Source organism: Panthera uncia, chromosome A2 (assembly GCF_023721935.1).
Source record: "Panthera uncia isolate 11264 chromosome A2, Puncia_PCG_1.0, whole genome shotgun sequence".
NCBI classification, from domain to species: domain Eukaryota; kingdom Metazoa; phylum Chordata; class Mammalia; order Carnivora; family Felidae; genus Panthera; species Panthera uncia.
In genome coordinates this window covers 19,466,978-19,482,867 of record NC_064816.1, presented here as the reverse complement: position 1 = coordinate 19,482,867, position 15,890 = coordinate 19,466,978, and the positions used below count along the sequence as shown (strand labels likewise).

At 44.1% G+C, this 15,890-nt stretch overlaps 2 protein-coding genes across 3 annotated transcripts in view; both read right to left on the bottom strand.

Moving 5' to 3' along the window:
- Positions 1-8,835: 8,835 nt before the first annotated feature.
- On the bottom strand, positions 8,836-10,811 carry LOC125929415 (IQ domain-containing protein F5-like). Its single transcript, XM_049640578.1, has 3 exons — positions 10,658-10,811; positions 10,358-10,480; positions 8,836-9,285 (listed from the first exon to the last, which is right to left on the bottom strand). Exons 1-3 carry the CDS (start codon positions 10,685-10,687, stop codon positions 8,851-8,853), a joined length of 588 nt encoding a protein of 195 aa, XP_049496535.1. The 5' UTR covers positions 10,688-10,811; the 3' UTR covers positions 8,836-8,850.
- The window catches only part of GRM2 (glutamate metabotropic receptor 2), a 69,212-nt gene continuing 63,679 nt past the window's right edge, over positions 10,358-15,890 (bottom strand). The window contains exon 6 of one of the 2 annotated variants that reach the window (XM_049640571.1): positions 10,358-10,480. The gene's annotated coding sequence lies outside the window, so the exon portion shown is untranslated. The remainder of the gene's footprint in view (positions 10,481-15,890) is intronic. The other variant, XM_049640572.1, reaches the window with a different exon arrangement.

Here is a 15,890-nt window from a genome sequence, read left to right as displayed (position 1 = left end):
AAGTGGTGTCACCTTGCTCTTTTAATTTCCATTTCTCTCACTAGGGACTTGAGCAGAGCAGGATTCTTCAGGGTGAATAACAGGGATCCAACCTTGACACAGACCCTTTCTAGCTGTGTGCACTTGAGCAAGTCTTCCAGTAGTGTCTGTTTCCTCCTGGGCAAAGTGAAGATAGAAACATGGTTCCTCCTCCAAGGAGCTCTTGTGGAGATTCATGAAGGTGAAGTCCTTGGAATGGCACCTGGTCCTAGTACTGCTCTGTGTCTTTCAGCTCTTATGATTATTTCATCTTGACCTTCTAGCATCTCTGTGTAATTGCCTGATAGAGTCCTTGGCCTATTTTTTTCTGTTGGATTCCCATCATCCTCTTGGATGACTTCCTTGGACAACGTTTTGTGGATAGATATGTTACAAATATTCTCTCCCCAACAATCATCGGCCAGCTGACTTTCTTCATGGTGTTATTCATTGCACAGATATCATTCCATCCATTTTTCCCTTTGTAATTGTGCTTTTGAAATTTTTTAAATTCGTGCTTTCTCATCCAGGGTCACATATTTTCCTGTTAAATTCTGGTTTACATCTTACACTGAGGTCTTCACCAAGTGACAGAACATGATCCTGCACATTGGGTCTCCCTCTTTCTTGGATTTAGTCCCTATTTTGGATAGAGCACATGTTATGATAGTTTCCTAAGAAAAAGTATATAGATATCAATATGTAGAGATTTGCATGTCTGAAAATGACTTTTTTTTACACCTTCAAATCTGATTGATAGTGTTGCTGAGTATGGAATTCTAGACTGAAAATAGTTTTCCCTCAGAATTTTGAGGAATTGCTTTAACTGTTTTCCTAGAGGTCTAATGTTACTCTGATTCCTTTCTCCATATGATGGGACTTATTTTTTCCTCTCTGGAAGCTTTTAGGATTTTCTCCTTATCCCTTATCTTTAGTTTTTAGGATGTTCTGAAATTACTGTTGTTTCAATAAGTGATTGCATAGTGAAGGAATACATGATTCCATCTAGGTCTTAGATTTATGTCTTCATCAGGGTTCAAATCCTACTCCCTAGAAACAACTGTCCCAATATTTCTGAGCCAACCATCCCAGATCCCTCACACCCACTAGACATGTTGTTCTCAGCCTCTCTGAGATGTTCCCCCACTCCCTGCCTCACTCACTGTATGGGGCACATTAGTTTATAAAATTTGTATTATTCAACTATTGGAAACTTTATTGTATTAGTTTTTAAAAAATCATTTCTACCTTTTAATTTTCTCCATTTTAATACTTAGAGAAAACCTATTAGATCATAGATTGATCCTCTAATTTTCCAATATTTTCTACACTATTTTCTTTGTCTTTTTATTCTACTTTTTTAGAAGGTATTCTCCATTTTTAAAGTCTTAACTTTCAAGAGCTCTTTCTTGTCCTTGGATTATTCTTTTATAGCACATTATTCTTATTTCATTGATTTGTTATCTTTTATTAGGAATAGTAGTAATAGGGGCACCTGAGCGGCTCAGTCCATTAAGCATCTTACTTTGGCTCAGGTCATGATCTCATGGTTCATGGGTTCCAGCCCCACCAGCTCTGTGCCAACAGCTCAGAGCCTGGAGCCTGCTTCGGATTCTGTGTCTCCCTCTTTCTCTGCCCCTCCCCGGCTCGTGCTCTGTCTCTCTCTCTCAAAAATAAATAAACATTAAAAAAAAAGAGAGAATAGTAGTTGTAATTGTTGTTTTTTTAAACCTTTTTCTTCTGTTCCCAGTACGATCTCTTTTCTTTTAAGTCCCCTTTTTTCTTTTTATTTCAGTCTCTCATGTTAATGATCCTTGGTTGTTTATTCATGTGTGTGAGAGTGGCACTAAAATGCCAAAGGGAAGCTCAGGGTGCATGGGTGCGGTTTCTTAACTGGTACCACTCAGAGTAGGTTAATAAGGCAGAGTTGGGTTTTGTTTCAGTGGGGGACCCCCCAAATTAGCATTCATTTGTTTTATTCTTTGGAGCTTGTGGTAGATTGCTTTAGTGGTCTTACATTCATACTTTTTCCTATGGGACTTTGTAGTTTCTTCCCGTAAGGGGACAGAATCTATCTTCCTGTGCCTTAGATTGGCAATGTGATGTGCTTTGGCCAACAGAATAAGGTGGAATGATGACATGCAAGTTTGGCCTTGGCTTTGAAAGTCTTTGCCAATTTATGTTTACCCTCTTGGACTTCTGCCATTGCCAACAAGGAAGTGCCCGGGGTATGAGGAAGAGGATGAGAAACGTGGGGCAGAGTTTCTCTAGCCAAGCTACCCCAGCTAAACACAGCCTAGGTCAGCATGCTTACTGCTGCCTGCCACTGAGGCTTGTGGCAGTCTGCCATGCAGCATTTGCGTAGCAATAATTGACTGATGTCCCAGAAAGGAATCCCAGAACCTCGAGTCAGAGAGTGGAATGAAACCTGACTGACTGCAAGCCTTCAGGGAGCTGAGTTGGCACCAAGGGTTGGAGGCCTCACTGTCTAGCCTACACACTTTCAATTGATCGCTCCATTTTAGTATGCCTTCCGCCACCTCTGCCTTCACCTCTGCCTTCCGCCATGACTGAAATATTGGAGTCTAGATCCTCTCTGGTTCAACTTATGCAGAAAAGAAAACTCTCTTCAGCCAGGGTGGAAGAGGGGCTATTGCCAGCTGTACACATGAAGGAAGAGAATGGGATGAGGGAAATCCAACAAATCCTTATTTAGTTTACTCCTCACCTTAGATTCTTAGTGTCTCAACTACACACTGTTATTATTACAGTCTTTTGATGTATTTTCATGTGCTTTACCATACTCCTAGCTCTAGTCTTTTTTTTTTTTTTTTAATTTTTTTTTCAACGTTTTTTATTTATTTTTAGGACAGAGAGAGACAGAGCATGAACGGGGGAGGGGCAGAGAGAGAGGGAGACACAGAATCGGAAACAGGCTCCAGGCTCCGAGCCATCAGCCCAGAGCCTGACGCGGGGCTCGAACTCACGGACCGCGAGATCATGACCTGGCTGAAGTCGGACGCTTAACCGACTGCGCCACCCAGGCGCCCCTTAGCTCTAGTCTTTTTGTCAAAACTGTCTTAACTGATTGTGGACACTTACCTAATATGATTTTTTATCAGCTTGTCAAGTTCCCAAAAACTCCTGATCAGATTCTTATAGGAATTGAGTTTCACCTGGAGATCACCTTGGAGATAATTTGCAATTTTACAATGTTGAGTCATTCTATCAATAACTATATGGTATATCTCCCCTTTTATTCGGTCTTCTGTTACCTCCTTTGAGCTATGGACAAGAGTGGCATATGTAACTTCAAGGATATGCCCTAAAAGAGAAGGAACATGCCTTTCTCCTTCTCCTTCCTCCTCGCTGGCTAGATTGTGGAGGGGATTGTTGAAGTTGAAACAGCCATTTGGGATCATGAGGTGATCTTGGGCTCACAGACCATATACAGCAGAGTAACAAGGTAGAAGGGGCTAGGATTCTTCACCCTGTGAAGTGCCATCCCGGGGTTTGGACACCTATTTCTCAACTTCTTTGGAAAAGAGAAATAAACCTCCAATTTATGTGCGGCTCTGCTATTTTGGTCATGCTGTCCTTCACAGTGACCACATAGTTAAGATCTACCCCAGTGGTTCTCAAAGTGGGGTTCCCTAGAACAGTAGCCACAGCATTACCTAGAAAACATACTAGAAATACTCATTCTTGGGACCCTGTAAACTAAATCAGATATGTTGGGTGGGGCCAGCAATCTGCTTTGATGAGCCCCCTCACATGATTGTGATGTATGCTACAGTTTGAAAAGCATTGCTCTATTTCGATCCAACACATATAACACGATGTCCACTTTAAGAGACACAGCTCAGAGGTTATCCTAGAAGTGAAGACTGCACACATGTGCTTTGTGTAAGTCGAGTGAGGCAAGAGAAGGACCTGACAATTCTATTCATTCCTAACACAGTTGTTTCATGAACGGCTGATGGTTGCCCATGACTCCTGCCTGCTGACTTGTTGAACTAGGCTAAAGACTCCACATTTGGCTCATAGGTGACCAATCCATGATTAGATTCACATTCATTCATTCTGATTCTAGATAATTAGCTGATTTACCCATCAATCTATAGCACTTTCCCTTTTCACCACACTACACAGCATTAGAAGAACTGGGTTCATTAAATGAGAGAGAACCCCACACTTACTTGAGAATTCCTTAGGCACACCTTCTGTCAGGTTTCTAACTCAAAAACTAATTTTTGAAAACCACTTTCTGAGAAGCAGTTCACATCAAATTCAATCTCTTTTAATTTTTTTTGTCCTTACATTTTATTTAAGTCTTTTTTAAAAATTTAAATTCAAGTTAGTTAATATATAGTGTAGCAGTGGTTTCAGTAGAATTTAGTGATTCATCACTTACATGTAACACCCAGTGTTCATCCCAACAAATATCTTCCTTAATGCCCATCACCCATTTAGCCTATCTCCCCAGGCACCTCCCCTCCAGCTGCCCTCAGTTTGTTCTCTGTATTTAAGAGTCTCTTATGGTCTGCCTCCTTCTCTGTTTTTATCTTATTTTATTTTTCCTTCTCTTCCCCTATAGTCACCTGTTTTCTTTTTTTATTTAAAAATTTTTTAATGTTTATTTATTTTTGAGAGAGACAGAGCACGAGCAGAGGAGAGGCAAAGAGAGAGGGAGACAAAGAATCTGAAGCAGGCTCCAACCTCTGAGCTGTCAGCACAGAGCCCAACGTGCGGCTCAAACCCACCAGCCGTGAGATCATAACCCGAGCTGAAGTTGGACACTTAACCAACTGAGCCACCCAGGCACTTCCTTTTGTTTCCTAAGTTCCACATATGAGTGAAATCATATGATATTTGTCTTTCTCTGACTTATTTCGCTTAGCATACTACACTCTAGCTCTATCCACATTGTTGCAAATGGCAAGATTTCATTCTTTTTGATCCCTGAGTAATATTTAAATGTTTATCAATCTAGTGAGATTTTTTTTTTTTTTTTTGCTGTTTTAACAAACTGACATAAGTGAAAATGAAGGTTTATTGGCTCACAAAATGAATTCCCATAGTATAGGTAGTTGTAGCTTCAGGCATGGCTGGCTCCAGAGGCCCAAAGGAATCCTCACGGCTTAGTCTTTCTCTTGGCAGCTGATGGATCCACTTTACTCTGTGTCAGTTCCATTCTCAGCTATTTCCATGTGGTGCCCCTAGCAGCTCCGGTTTCGTAATCCTTATAGTTGGTAATCCTAGGAGTTTCAATACAGCACCACAACAGAGACTCAATGGCTTGACTTATGTCATGCACTCATTCCTGAACCAATCGCTGTGGCCACATGCATAAAATATTCTGACATTTCTAAGTACTTGCACGTCCTAGGCTGAGTTTAGGTTAGGTGCATGCCTCCATCATCCAGGAGCAACCATATAGGTACCCTCCATGACACTTCTCCATCTTTGAGGGGCTCTTAGGGATAAGGGGCAAGCAAGACCTAGAAGAGAAGAAATACATCTAAGGAAGGTTAGCTATTAATGATCTCTACCAGAAAGGTACAGATTCAGAAAATCCAGTGAACTGAAAAACAGAGACAAGGAGACATGACATCATGAAATGTGTAGGACAGAGGGAGGCCCAGTCTGGGGGAGAAAGATACTGAGGAACAGATTATAGATATAATGAGAGACAGAATTATGAGGGATAGACCGAGACACATAGAGAGATGAAAACCAACAGAGAGAGCAGTATCTGTAGACGAAATGGCGAGACCAATAGATCCTCCTTCCATTGCCCATATATACACACACACATACACACATGGAAGCATTGCCAGAGAGACATAAGAATTCCAAAAATCCTAGAATAACATGTCAACTGGGGTGTGAAGGACCTAGGATGGTTGTCTGAGAGATTCATTCAGGGATGGTGGGGCAGCTGTTTCCAGAAAATAGGCTGTGAACCATCGTGAAGCCACAAATTCAAGTCCTGGTAGGATTGTGTATTCATTCATTACATAAATGTTCATTGAAACTGCAAAAAGACAGCCACAACCTAATGAAAAGTTTCTCAAAGCTTGAACAGACTTTTCTCCAGAGGAGGACAAATGACCAAAAGGCACAAAAGATGCCCAACATCATTCATCATGAGGGAAATGTAAATCAGACTGCAATGAGATACCACTTCCCACTCACTGGGTTGGCTAGAATTTGCAAAAATGAAAAAAAAGTGTCAGAAAAGATGTAGAAAAATTAGAACCCTGTACCCCATTGGTGGGAATGTAATGTCGTGTAGTGGCTAAATATTTGTAGTGACATTATTCACGTAGCCAAAAGGTGCACACAATCCAAATATCTATCAAAAGATGAGTGGAATGGGGTTCCTGGGTGGCTCCATCAGTTGGGTGTCCAGCTCTTGGTTTCGGCTTAGGTCATGGTCTTGAGGTTCGTGAGTTCGAGCCCCACACGGGGCTCAGTGCTGACAGTGCGGAGCTTGCTTGGAATTCTCTCTCTTCCTGTCTCTCTGCCCCTTCCTACCCTCTGCCTCAAAATAAATAGATTTTTTAAAAAGTTAAAAAAAATGAGTGGATAAACAAAAGCTGGTATAGACACACAATGTTAATCAGCTATAAAAAGTCATGAAGTACTGATGCATACTACGGTGTGGATGAGCCTCAAAACCATAGGAAGTGTAAGAAACCAGACAAAATATTTTATTATTCCATTTATATGAAAAGTCCAGAGTAGGTAAACTTATGGAGACAGAATGCAGATTGGCAGTTGCCACTGGCAGGAGGACGGGCTACCAGGGAATTAACGCTTAATGAGTATAAGGTTTTCTTTTCTTTTTTCAAAATTATTTTCAATGTTTATTTATTTAAAAAAAATTTAATATTTATTTATTTTTGAGAGAGAGAGAGAGACAGAGCATGAGCATGGGAGGGGCAGGCTCCAGGTTCTGAGCTGTCAGCACAGAGCCCGAAGCAGGACTCAAATCCATGAACTGCGAGATCATGACTGAGCCACCCAGGAACCCTTTCTTTGGTTTTCTTTCTTTTTTTTTTTAATGTTTATGTATTTATTTTGAGAGAGAGAGTGTGTGTGAGTGGGAGGGGGCAGAGAGGCAGGGAGAGGGAGAGAGAATCCCAAGCAGTCTTTATGTTAGGCACAGAGCCCGATGTGGGGCTCGATTTCACAACCATGAGATTGTGACCTGAGTCAAAATAAAGAGTCAGATGCTTAGCTGACTGAGCCACCCAGGTGCCCCTTAATGGGTACAGGATTTTCTTTTAGGACCATGAAAATGTTTTAGAACTTGATACAGAAGACAGTGGTTGCTTAACATGGCGAAGGTACTAAAGGCCACTGAATTTTTAGTCTTCTATTAATTGTTAATATTATATGGCTAATCTAAAAATGGTTAAGTAAATTTTACTTAAATTATATTCATGTTTTGTGTTCTTTCATGTGATGATCAGTCAGGTGCAGCTGCAAGAAAATAGAAGCACAAAATAAAGTTTATTATACTCCAATGTCTCAAAGAGGAGGTCATCGCATGTCACACAGGGTCATCAGGTTTTTGTCAGGTGGCAGAAGACAAGGATGAGGGAAAAACTTTTCCCATGGCCTATGTTGGAGTGGGAAAGGCAAGGCAGGAAAGGGTAACAGTTTAGAATGGACTGGTTTGAGTGTTTTCTGTGGCCCCTAAGCTGTTGGGGGTGGGCAGGTGCCTAGTACCTGGTTTGGGATAATTAAGGCAGAGAAATACAGCCCTCTGGGGTGTAGAGGACAGAGAGAAAGGAGGTACCTCCCTGAATAGGTTAGCTTGCAGATGAAAGGCGTGCTCTGGGATGAGTCCTTAGCTATCTCTAAGAACTAACTGGCTAGACCTGGGCGGGGCAGTGTCTCCCAACCCAGAAAGGGACTTTTTTTTTTTTTAAGATGACAAAATGACATGATATACAAAACCTAAAATGTACATACAATAACATATTGGAAAGGGAGAGAGATGAAGAAACAGAACCTACCGACCTAGGTTCTGGGAACACAGATTTGAACCCAGAGTCCTTATTCTCCTGAAGCTCATCCTCTAGTGGGGGCAACAGAAAATAGAAAATGAGGCAAGATAACCTTGGGTAGTGATGGGAACTTTGAGAAGAGGAAAGCAGAGTCAGGAGCTAGAGCGTACAGTAAGGTGGGGAAGGCATTTCAATAAGGTGGTCAAAGAAGGTCTCCTTGAGGAGAGAGAGTGGAGCAGAGACACACCTGAACGGAGGGGGAGCTCCACCTGGTAAGAGCATCCAAAGAGAGGAGGCTGCAGATGCAAACTGCTGAGATGGGAATGTGCAGGGGAGGTCTGAATAGCAGGGTGGGCCAAGGACATGGAGAGGGCGATGTGGTCAGGGCCAGACCCTGCAGGCTTATCTAGACCATGGGAGGCTTTTTGAATTGTTCTACATTTAATGGGAAGGCATGGAAGAATTAAGGGCATCAGGGGACACAACCTCCATGTGGCATAACTACAGGAGGTGCCATTTATATGGACCACAGTGTGAAGGAGTCTCCCTGGAGTTGGTGGAGTTGGTGGCCCTGCATCCCCAACTCTCCTACCCATGGCAGACATTGCTAATCAATTACAGATCCCCCTCACCCAGAACCTGGTAGTTAGAACCCTTTTCCACAAGGGACCCCGGATGACCTCTGCCACTTCCTCAGAGCTGACCGTGACATGCCCGGTATCTGCCATCATTTTCCCTGACCCTTTGCTGACACAGGACCTCCTGGAGCTTGTGACAGAGATCTGGTGACACAGAGTTGGAGCAGACCTGATTAGCTCTTTATTGGGAAGGGGATGCAGTCTGTAATCCGACAAATCTGTGACCCCAGAAAAATCTCGAGTTCTAGTCCCAGATGGGATGCTGTGAGGTCATAGCTGCCCTGGAAAAAGCCACGGCTATGGCAATTATGCCAGCGCCAATACAGCTGAATGATGCGGGCAGCGTGGAGCAAACGGCAGTATCGCTGGCGTATGTGCCACATGCGGACCAAGGACTGTAGCTTGACCACTGCCCATTCTTGCTGCACATAGGACTCTAGGGCTGCTCGTTTCCTCTTTTCCAGCAGCTTTGCCACTGTCATCTTCCACCACTGCTGAATGATCCATGCTCTGAGTGTCGCATGCAGCAATGTCCTGCGCACCAGGGTGCCCCGCCACCAGGCCTGGATCTTTATGGCTTTCTGTTCTTGGTCAGGGAGCTTCTTTTTCTTTGGGGGAAGAGGTTGCAAAGACAAAGAAGGGACTCTCAGGGGACATTCCCCACCTAACTCAGCTCCAGGCTGTGCCAGGAATGGCTCCTGATCCTTTGTCAACAACGTCCCCTTCCTCAGGATTTCAGGAGGACTAGGCAGGGAGCCAGTAGACCAGATAGATGTCCTGTCTCTGCCCCTCTCTGATTAATGGACCTGGACACATCACACTGTCTGTCCCCTGCATCTCAGGGTCCTTATACGTCCTAGCTACCACGTGGTGACATGGACCTGGTTGGCCAGCCTGGAACCAGTACATCATGTATCGTGTTGCACATGGGCCTGGCCACCTACCTGGGGTGCAATATCCCTTCCCTTACATCCCACTTGGAGGCTGGAGAAGTGGCATCCTTTGCTCACCTTTCATGCCTGACTCCAGCTCAACCCACAACCTGCTGTGTCCCTCTGGGAAGTCACAGTATAGAAGTTTCCCTGCTCCACATGGTCTGGAGTCCTTACTGAGTGAGAATGAGTCTTACTCATTTCTCACTTTCACTCTTTTTGGTTCTCACACCCTTAACTTTAGTTAGCATGCATACATGCACACATGTGTGCACATACACACACACACACGTGCTCCCACACAGTTCTACACTCCGCTCTCTCTGTTCGTGGCAATGCCTTCCCTACACTGGCTCACCATTCCACTCCCCAGCTTGACATGGTCTGATCCCCACTTGTTCCCCTCCCTACAACCAAGTCTCCGTGCCTCAGTCACCCACCTTTCTCTGACCGAGAAGGAACTAAGAGGGCAAGATAATCAAGGATGAGTCTATCCCTACTCACTCCAGCTTGGGATAGGCCAACCATTCATCCTGGTTGCCCAGGGACATTCTGGGGTTATGCTTATTGTTCCTGAGGAATAATTGATAGCACTATCTTTCACCTGTGGATCCTAGTTCAGATGACAAATTCCAGGATCATGCCATGCTATGGGGCACAGAGAGGACAACCCATCACTGTTGAGTGACTCAGGTCAGAGATGCTGCAACTAGGAGTTAACCTTCAACTTTGAGGACCTCTCACTCACCTTTGGTGGAGGGGGTGGCGGTGTGGGTGAAGGCTGTGTTTTTTTCTTTTTCTCTTTCTTCTTCATCGATCTGGTTTCATCAATGTCTTCTTCTATTGTGATTTCACAAAACTGGCCATCCTTCTGTAATCAGAGTTTAGAGGGGAAAGGTATCGGTAGGTGCCCTTTGTACAACTTTGTGCCAAATCCACCACTCAACCTCCTGCCTTGCCCAGAGACCCTAGATGTAGGACTGGCACCCTGAGTTAACTGTGCAAATCCACCTTCCCCTGACTGCAACTTTGGGTGGCTCTCTCTTACACAAAACCAAATGCCCATGACTTGGGACATAAATGGTTCAAATCCCTTCCGGTCTGCAATCCCCTAAATTCCCCATGATTAGGAGCTCAATGTTTTCACTGCCCCCAGGTCTGTGCTCTCCCACCCACAGCCCAGCAGGAAGAGGGAAGAAGGAGACAGGGTTATGATGTCATAAGTGCACCTATGACTCAGGCACCAGGATGGTTCCAGACAGTAGAGTTTGTTTTGGTGAAAATGTGGAAATCCTCCCACTCTTTCCTATGCCAAATGCCCAAAATTCGGCTAAAAAGGCAGGACACTGAAAATACTGGCCCACTGGCACCAAAGTGTATATAGAGACAGTCATTTCTGGCTGGTTGGTAAAAGCATAAAGTTGAGACAATTTAAACATTTATTAATAGAGAATTCAATTACACGCATTTCAGTTCAAACAAATAATGGAACCAAATAAGCATTAGAAACAAGGAGTTTGGAGCAAAATCTTAAATGCTTCACAAAAGGTTTATGAATGGCTGGGAAGCACATGAAAAGATACCCAACATCATTAGTCATGAGGGAAAGGAAAATTCGCACCACAATAAGATACCTTAGAGAATGGCGAAAATAAAAAATACTGACAACACCAAATATTGGCAAAGACATACAGCAGTTGAATCTTTAATAACACTGCTGGTGGGAAGGTAAGAAATAGCACTTTGGAAAGGGGTTTGGCAGTTTCTAATGAAGTTAACCATATATCCACCCTATAACTCTGCAGTTCTACTCATAGGTATTTATACAAGAGAAATGAAAACACATGTCTGCAAAAGAGCTGTGCATGCCTGTTCATAGCAACTTTATTCAAAGAGGTCAACGTTGGAAACAACCCTAGTGTTTACCAACAGGTGACTAGACAAAGAAATTGTGGTATATTCATTTAATGAAATAATAGACGGTAATAAACGTGAACTACTGATACACACGATAACAGATGAATCTCAAAAAACATTATGCTGGGGCGCCTGGGTGGCGCAGTCGGTTAAGCGTCCGACTTCAGTCAGGTCACGATCTCGCGGTCTGTGAGTTCGAGCCCCGCGTCAGGCTCTGGGCTGATGGCTCGGAGCCTGGAGCCTGTTTCCGATTCTGTGTCTCCCTCTCTCTCTGCCCCTCCCCCGTTCATGCTCTGTCTCTCTCTGTCCCAAAAATAAATAAAAAATGTTGAAAAAAAAAATTAAAAAAAAAAACATTATGCTAAATGAAAGACATCAAAGAGCATTCACAGGATGATTCCATTTATATAAAGTTAGAAAACAGGCAAAACTAAACCATAGGTAAGATAATTCAGAATGGAGTTGACATCTGGGGGTAAAATGTAAGAAGTGTTGCCTGCAAACAGCACAAAGAAAGAGAAATTTGTTTATCTTATTTTGGATGGTGGTTATCAGGGAATACAGAATTATGAAAACTCATCAAACTCTATTAAGAAGCACTTAATAAAGCCACAAAAAGGGGGTATGTAGAGAGGAGGCCATCTAAGGTTGGAAGGTGTTAGTGTGAAGTTAACAGGATGAGGGGGTTGGGGAAGACAGGTGTAGGCTGAAAGATACAGGCAGAGGTGGGAGGGACACATGGAAGGCACGGGAAGCATCTGCTTGGAGATATAGGTGTTGGACAACCCCCAAATGCCAGGCTTGCATCTTTTAATTTCTTTCTTAGTTTAGATCACGGCCCAGAAATTTTTTACTATATTGTTAATTTTTTTCCTTTTTTTAAAAGTCTATTTATTTTTGAGAGAGAGAGAGCATAAGCGAGGGAGGGGCAGAGAGAGAGAGGCAGACACAGAATCCAAAGCACGCTCCAGGCTCTGAGCTGTCAGCGCAGAACCTGACATGGGGCTCAAACCCACGAACCATGAGATCATGACCTGAGCCGAAGTCGGATGCTTAAAGGACAGAGCCACCCAGGAGCTCCTATATTGTTACTTTTCAATCCATTCAAGCAGAAATTTAAAAAAATATATTTTGACCAGTTCTTCCAGTTATTCTCAGGAAATGGATTAATCCTAATTACTTATCACAGCATTATCAGAAGTGGAAGTCTCTCCTGGATCATTTGTGTGTTTTTAAATCGAAGTACATTGATACACAAGGTTAAATTAGTTTCAGGTGTACAACACAGTGATTTTGACAAGTTGAACCCCTGCTATGCTATATTTTTATCCACTGCCTTATTTTCAACTTCCATCACGTTTTGTTAACAAAATACAGGTGTCTTTTTTTCAGCATTCTTGCATTTATTAAAATTCAAAAATCAAAATTTGATTCTTGAACCAAAGGATTTGTAAACAAAGCACATACAGTCATACGTAGAGCACATGTAACAGTGAAGAGCAGCACCTCTCCCCCCAGTAAACCTTCTAGAATAACAGTCACCAGTAGAGAATTCTGACCAAGAGCTTCTAATGATGGAATGTGTTAAAGCCACACTTACCCCCACAGGCCAGATGCAGAGCCAGGTGAACACAGCCTGGAACCAGGCTCCAAACCGTTCTCATTCATTGCAGCCCATGGCACAATCTCAGGACTGCACAGACCACTACGGCCTCTCTCTCATGGTTTCACACCGTCCTCCTTCCGGACATTCTGGGAAGCTTGGTTTCCTTGTATGTGCGCTCGGGGAAAGGGTGACAGCCCCACAGGCTCCCGCTGTGGCTCATCAGGGCAGGAGCACACCCTTCATGCTCCTGGAACCATCCAGAAAAGTGACAAGGAGACTGGTGGGCGGGAGAGGGACAGAACCAACTTGCAGAGGATACCTCTTGGGTAACATCATTCTTCTCTTTTTTAAAACAGTATTAAATTCAGAAGCACACAGGAATATAAAAATAGTAATCCACTATGTTTCATTATCAATACATCTTGGATCTTACCCTGCCCTTTTAGCAAGGGTTTAAAAGTTTTGGAAAAATCTAAACAACAGACCTATCAATCAAAATAATTCTGCAGAATCTTTCTGAAATGAACCAGAGAAGAATATCAAATGGTGTTCACTAGTCCCAGTATACAGAATCTCTGTAACTTCCTGGAATTCTAGAAATATCTAGTGCAGCCATATGCTGAGGGGATCCATGCAAAATGTTCAGCAGGTTTTCTGATGTATCTCTGACAGCTTTCATCATCTGTGTGAAAGAATTGCCTTAACAGAAGAGATCCAGTTCAGATTCAGTATCTTGAGGTGGCAAGTTCGGGGCAGGGGACAAAGGCACCACGCAGTAGCTGAGCTCTAGGGAGAGAAGCCTCTGGAAGGAGAAGCACCAAGACCTGGATGCTGCTACTAGTTGCTGGCTATAGCAGCACCATGACCCTTTCTTTGATGTCCAGGGTCATTGCCATCCTGCTCCCACCAGACATAGGAGTAGATGCATGAACTGTGATCTTTCCTCTTCAGAACAACATCTCAGCCACCACCTTGGCTGAGGATCTGTCCACCTGCTCCTTGGTCAGCTCAAAGCACCTGTGGGCGACCTGCGACTGTCTGGCATCCTCACTCACCATCAGCTCCCCGGTACATGTATATGCCCATGGCCTGAACCTCATGGAAGAATCTCTCCACATCTTGGTAAGCTTTTGTATATTTGTGCCTAACAATGAGTTCACACAACTCCTGGTGAACCTCTGTGTCCTGCTGGGGGAGGTGGTATGTCTTCTCCAGGCTTTGCAGAGTTCGGGGTTCAGAGTCTTCTGCTCCAAGGGATACTCCAGAAGCAACACAAGCTTGTCTGGAAGAAGATTTTCAAACACTCCTTTGGTCTCCCTTCGTTTCCACTGTCCAGGTCTCCGGTTCACTTGAATCCATTTTCTCAACCTCGGCGCTCACTTGTCAAGTGCAAGGCCTCGCTCAGCCCGGATCTGGCCCATCCTCTGCAGCACCTGCCCATGTAAGGTGAGCGGTGGGCTCACCTTACCCCCGCCACTGCCTGCTGGCCCATGGGAGAGCAGTGGGGAGTACGCGCGGCTAGCAACAGCTCAGGCGCAGATTGGGCAACAAAATACAGGTGTCTTTTGATCCAGCAATAAACTCTGTATTTTTAATAGATGAATACTGCAGATTACATTTGTCATAATTTCTAATATGCCTGGACTTATCGCGATACTGTTTTATGGCTTCCATGCCTGGTTTTCCCAGGAAGTGGCCAGCAGAAGGGAGGAATGCTTTGTCACTCAGCCCCTGGGGAGGGAGGCTGCACGCACAGATGCTGCTTCTCGGCTCAGATGCTGCTTCTCGGCTCTTGCTCTGACCTTCCCTGCTGGCTCTGGCTACAGCCAGACTCTGTTGTCCTACCCTGAGTGGAGATGCCTGGGCAAGAGATGCAGAAAAATAAAGCCCAATTCTATACTCCCTGGGGACACGTGTTAGAACGTGTTCCCTGTCTCTATTCCCATCCCAGTGAGCCTGAACCCTAGGGTCTATTTCGGAGAGGAGATTTGCCAGATCTGTCATCAGGAGCAGAGGCTTAGGGTGGCCTCGACCCAGGGCCTCTTCTATGTGATAGATTTCCATAAGTGGGCATCAGGTTGACTGAGCATGAGGTAGGCTAGGGTTTCCTATGTCATAGCATTCTCTATTTTAAGCTCCACCTAGCTTTGCAGACCAGACAGATAAAACAGGAATCGAGGAGGGACCTGGTAATACTGTCTGGGGTCCTGAATCTCGCTGCAGCTTGAGCCACATCTGCCCCTTGAAAAATGGGCCTCCAAAAGATAACCACATCAAATCTCTGGAACTTGGGAAAGTGACCTCCTACCGTAAAAGATGGGATTAAGTGAAGGGTCTAGTGAGGAGGGGCTTATCCTGGATTATATGGGATAATGCGATCACACGCACGCTTTATCAGAGAGGTGCCGAGGGAGTTTTGAGAGAGACACAAAAGGGAAGGCAATGTCAGGATGCAGGCAGAGGTCACAGCAGAGGTCACAGCAGAAGCTGGAAGAGGCAAGGAAGGAATTCTCTAGAGCTTGTTGGGGGAGTATGGCTCTCCTGATTACCTTGATTTCAGACTCCAGCCTACAGAACTGCGAGAGAACAAATTTCTGTTGTTTTAAGCTCCCATGTTTGTGGTAATTTGTTGCAGCAGCCACATAAACTAATACACCCCGTAAGTTTTAAGTGAAGCAGTAAAGTCTCTTTTGCTTAAGCCAAGTCAGTTTTCTGTCATTTGCAACTGAAGGAGTCCTAATTCAGACAGGAGTTTGAG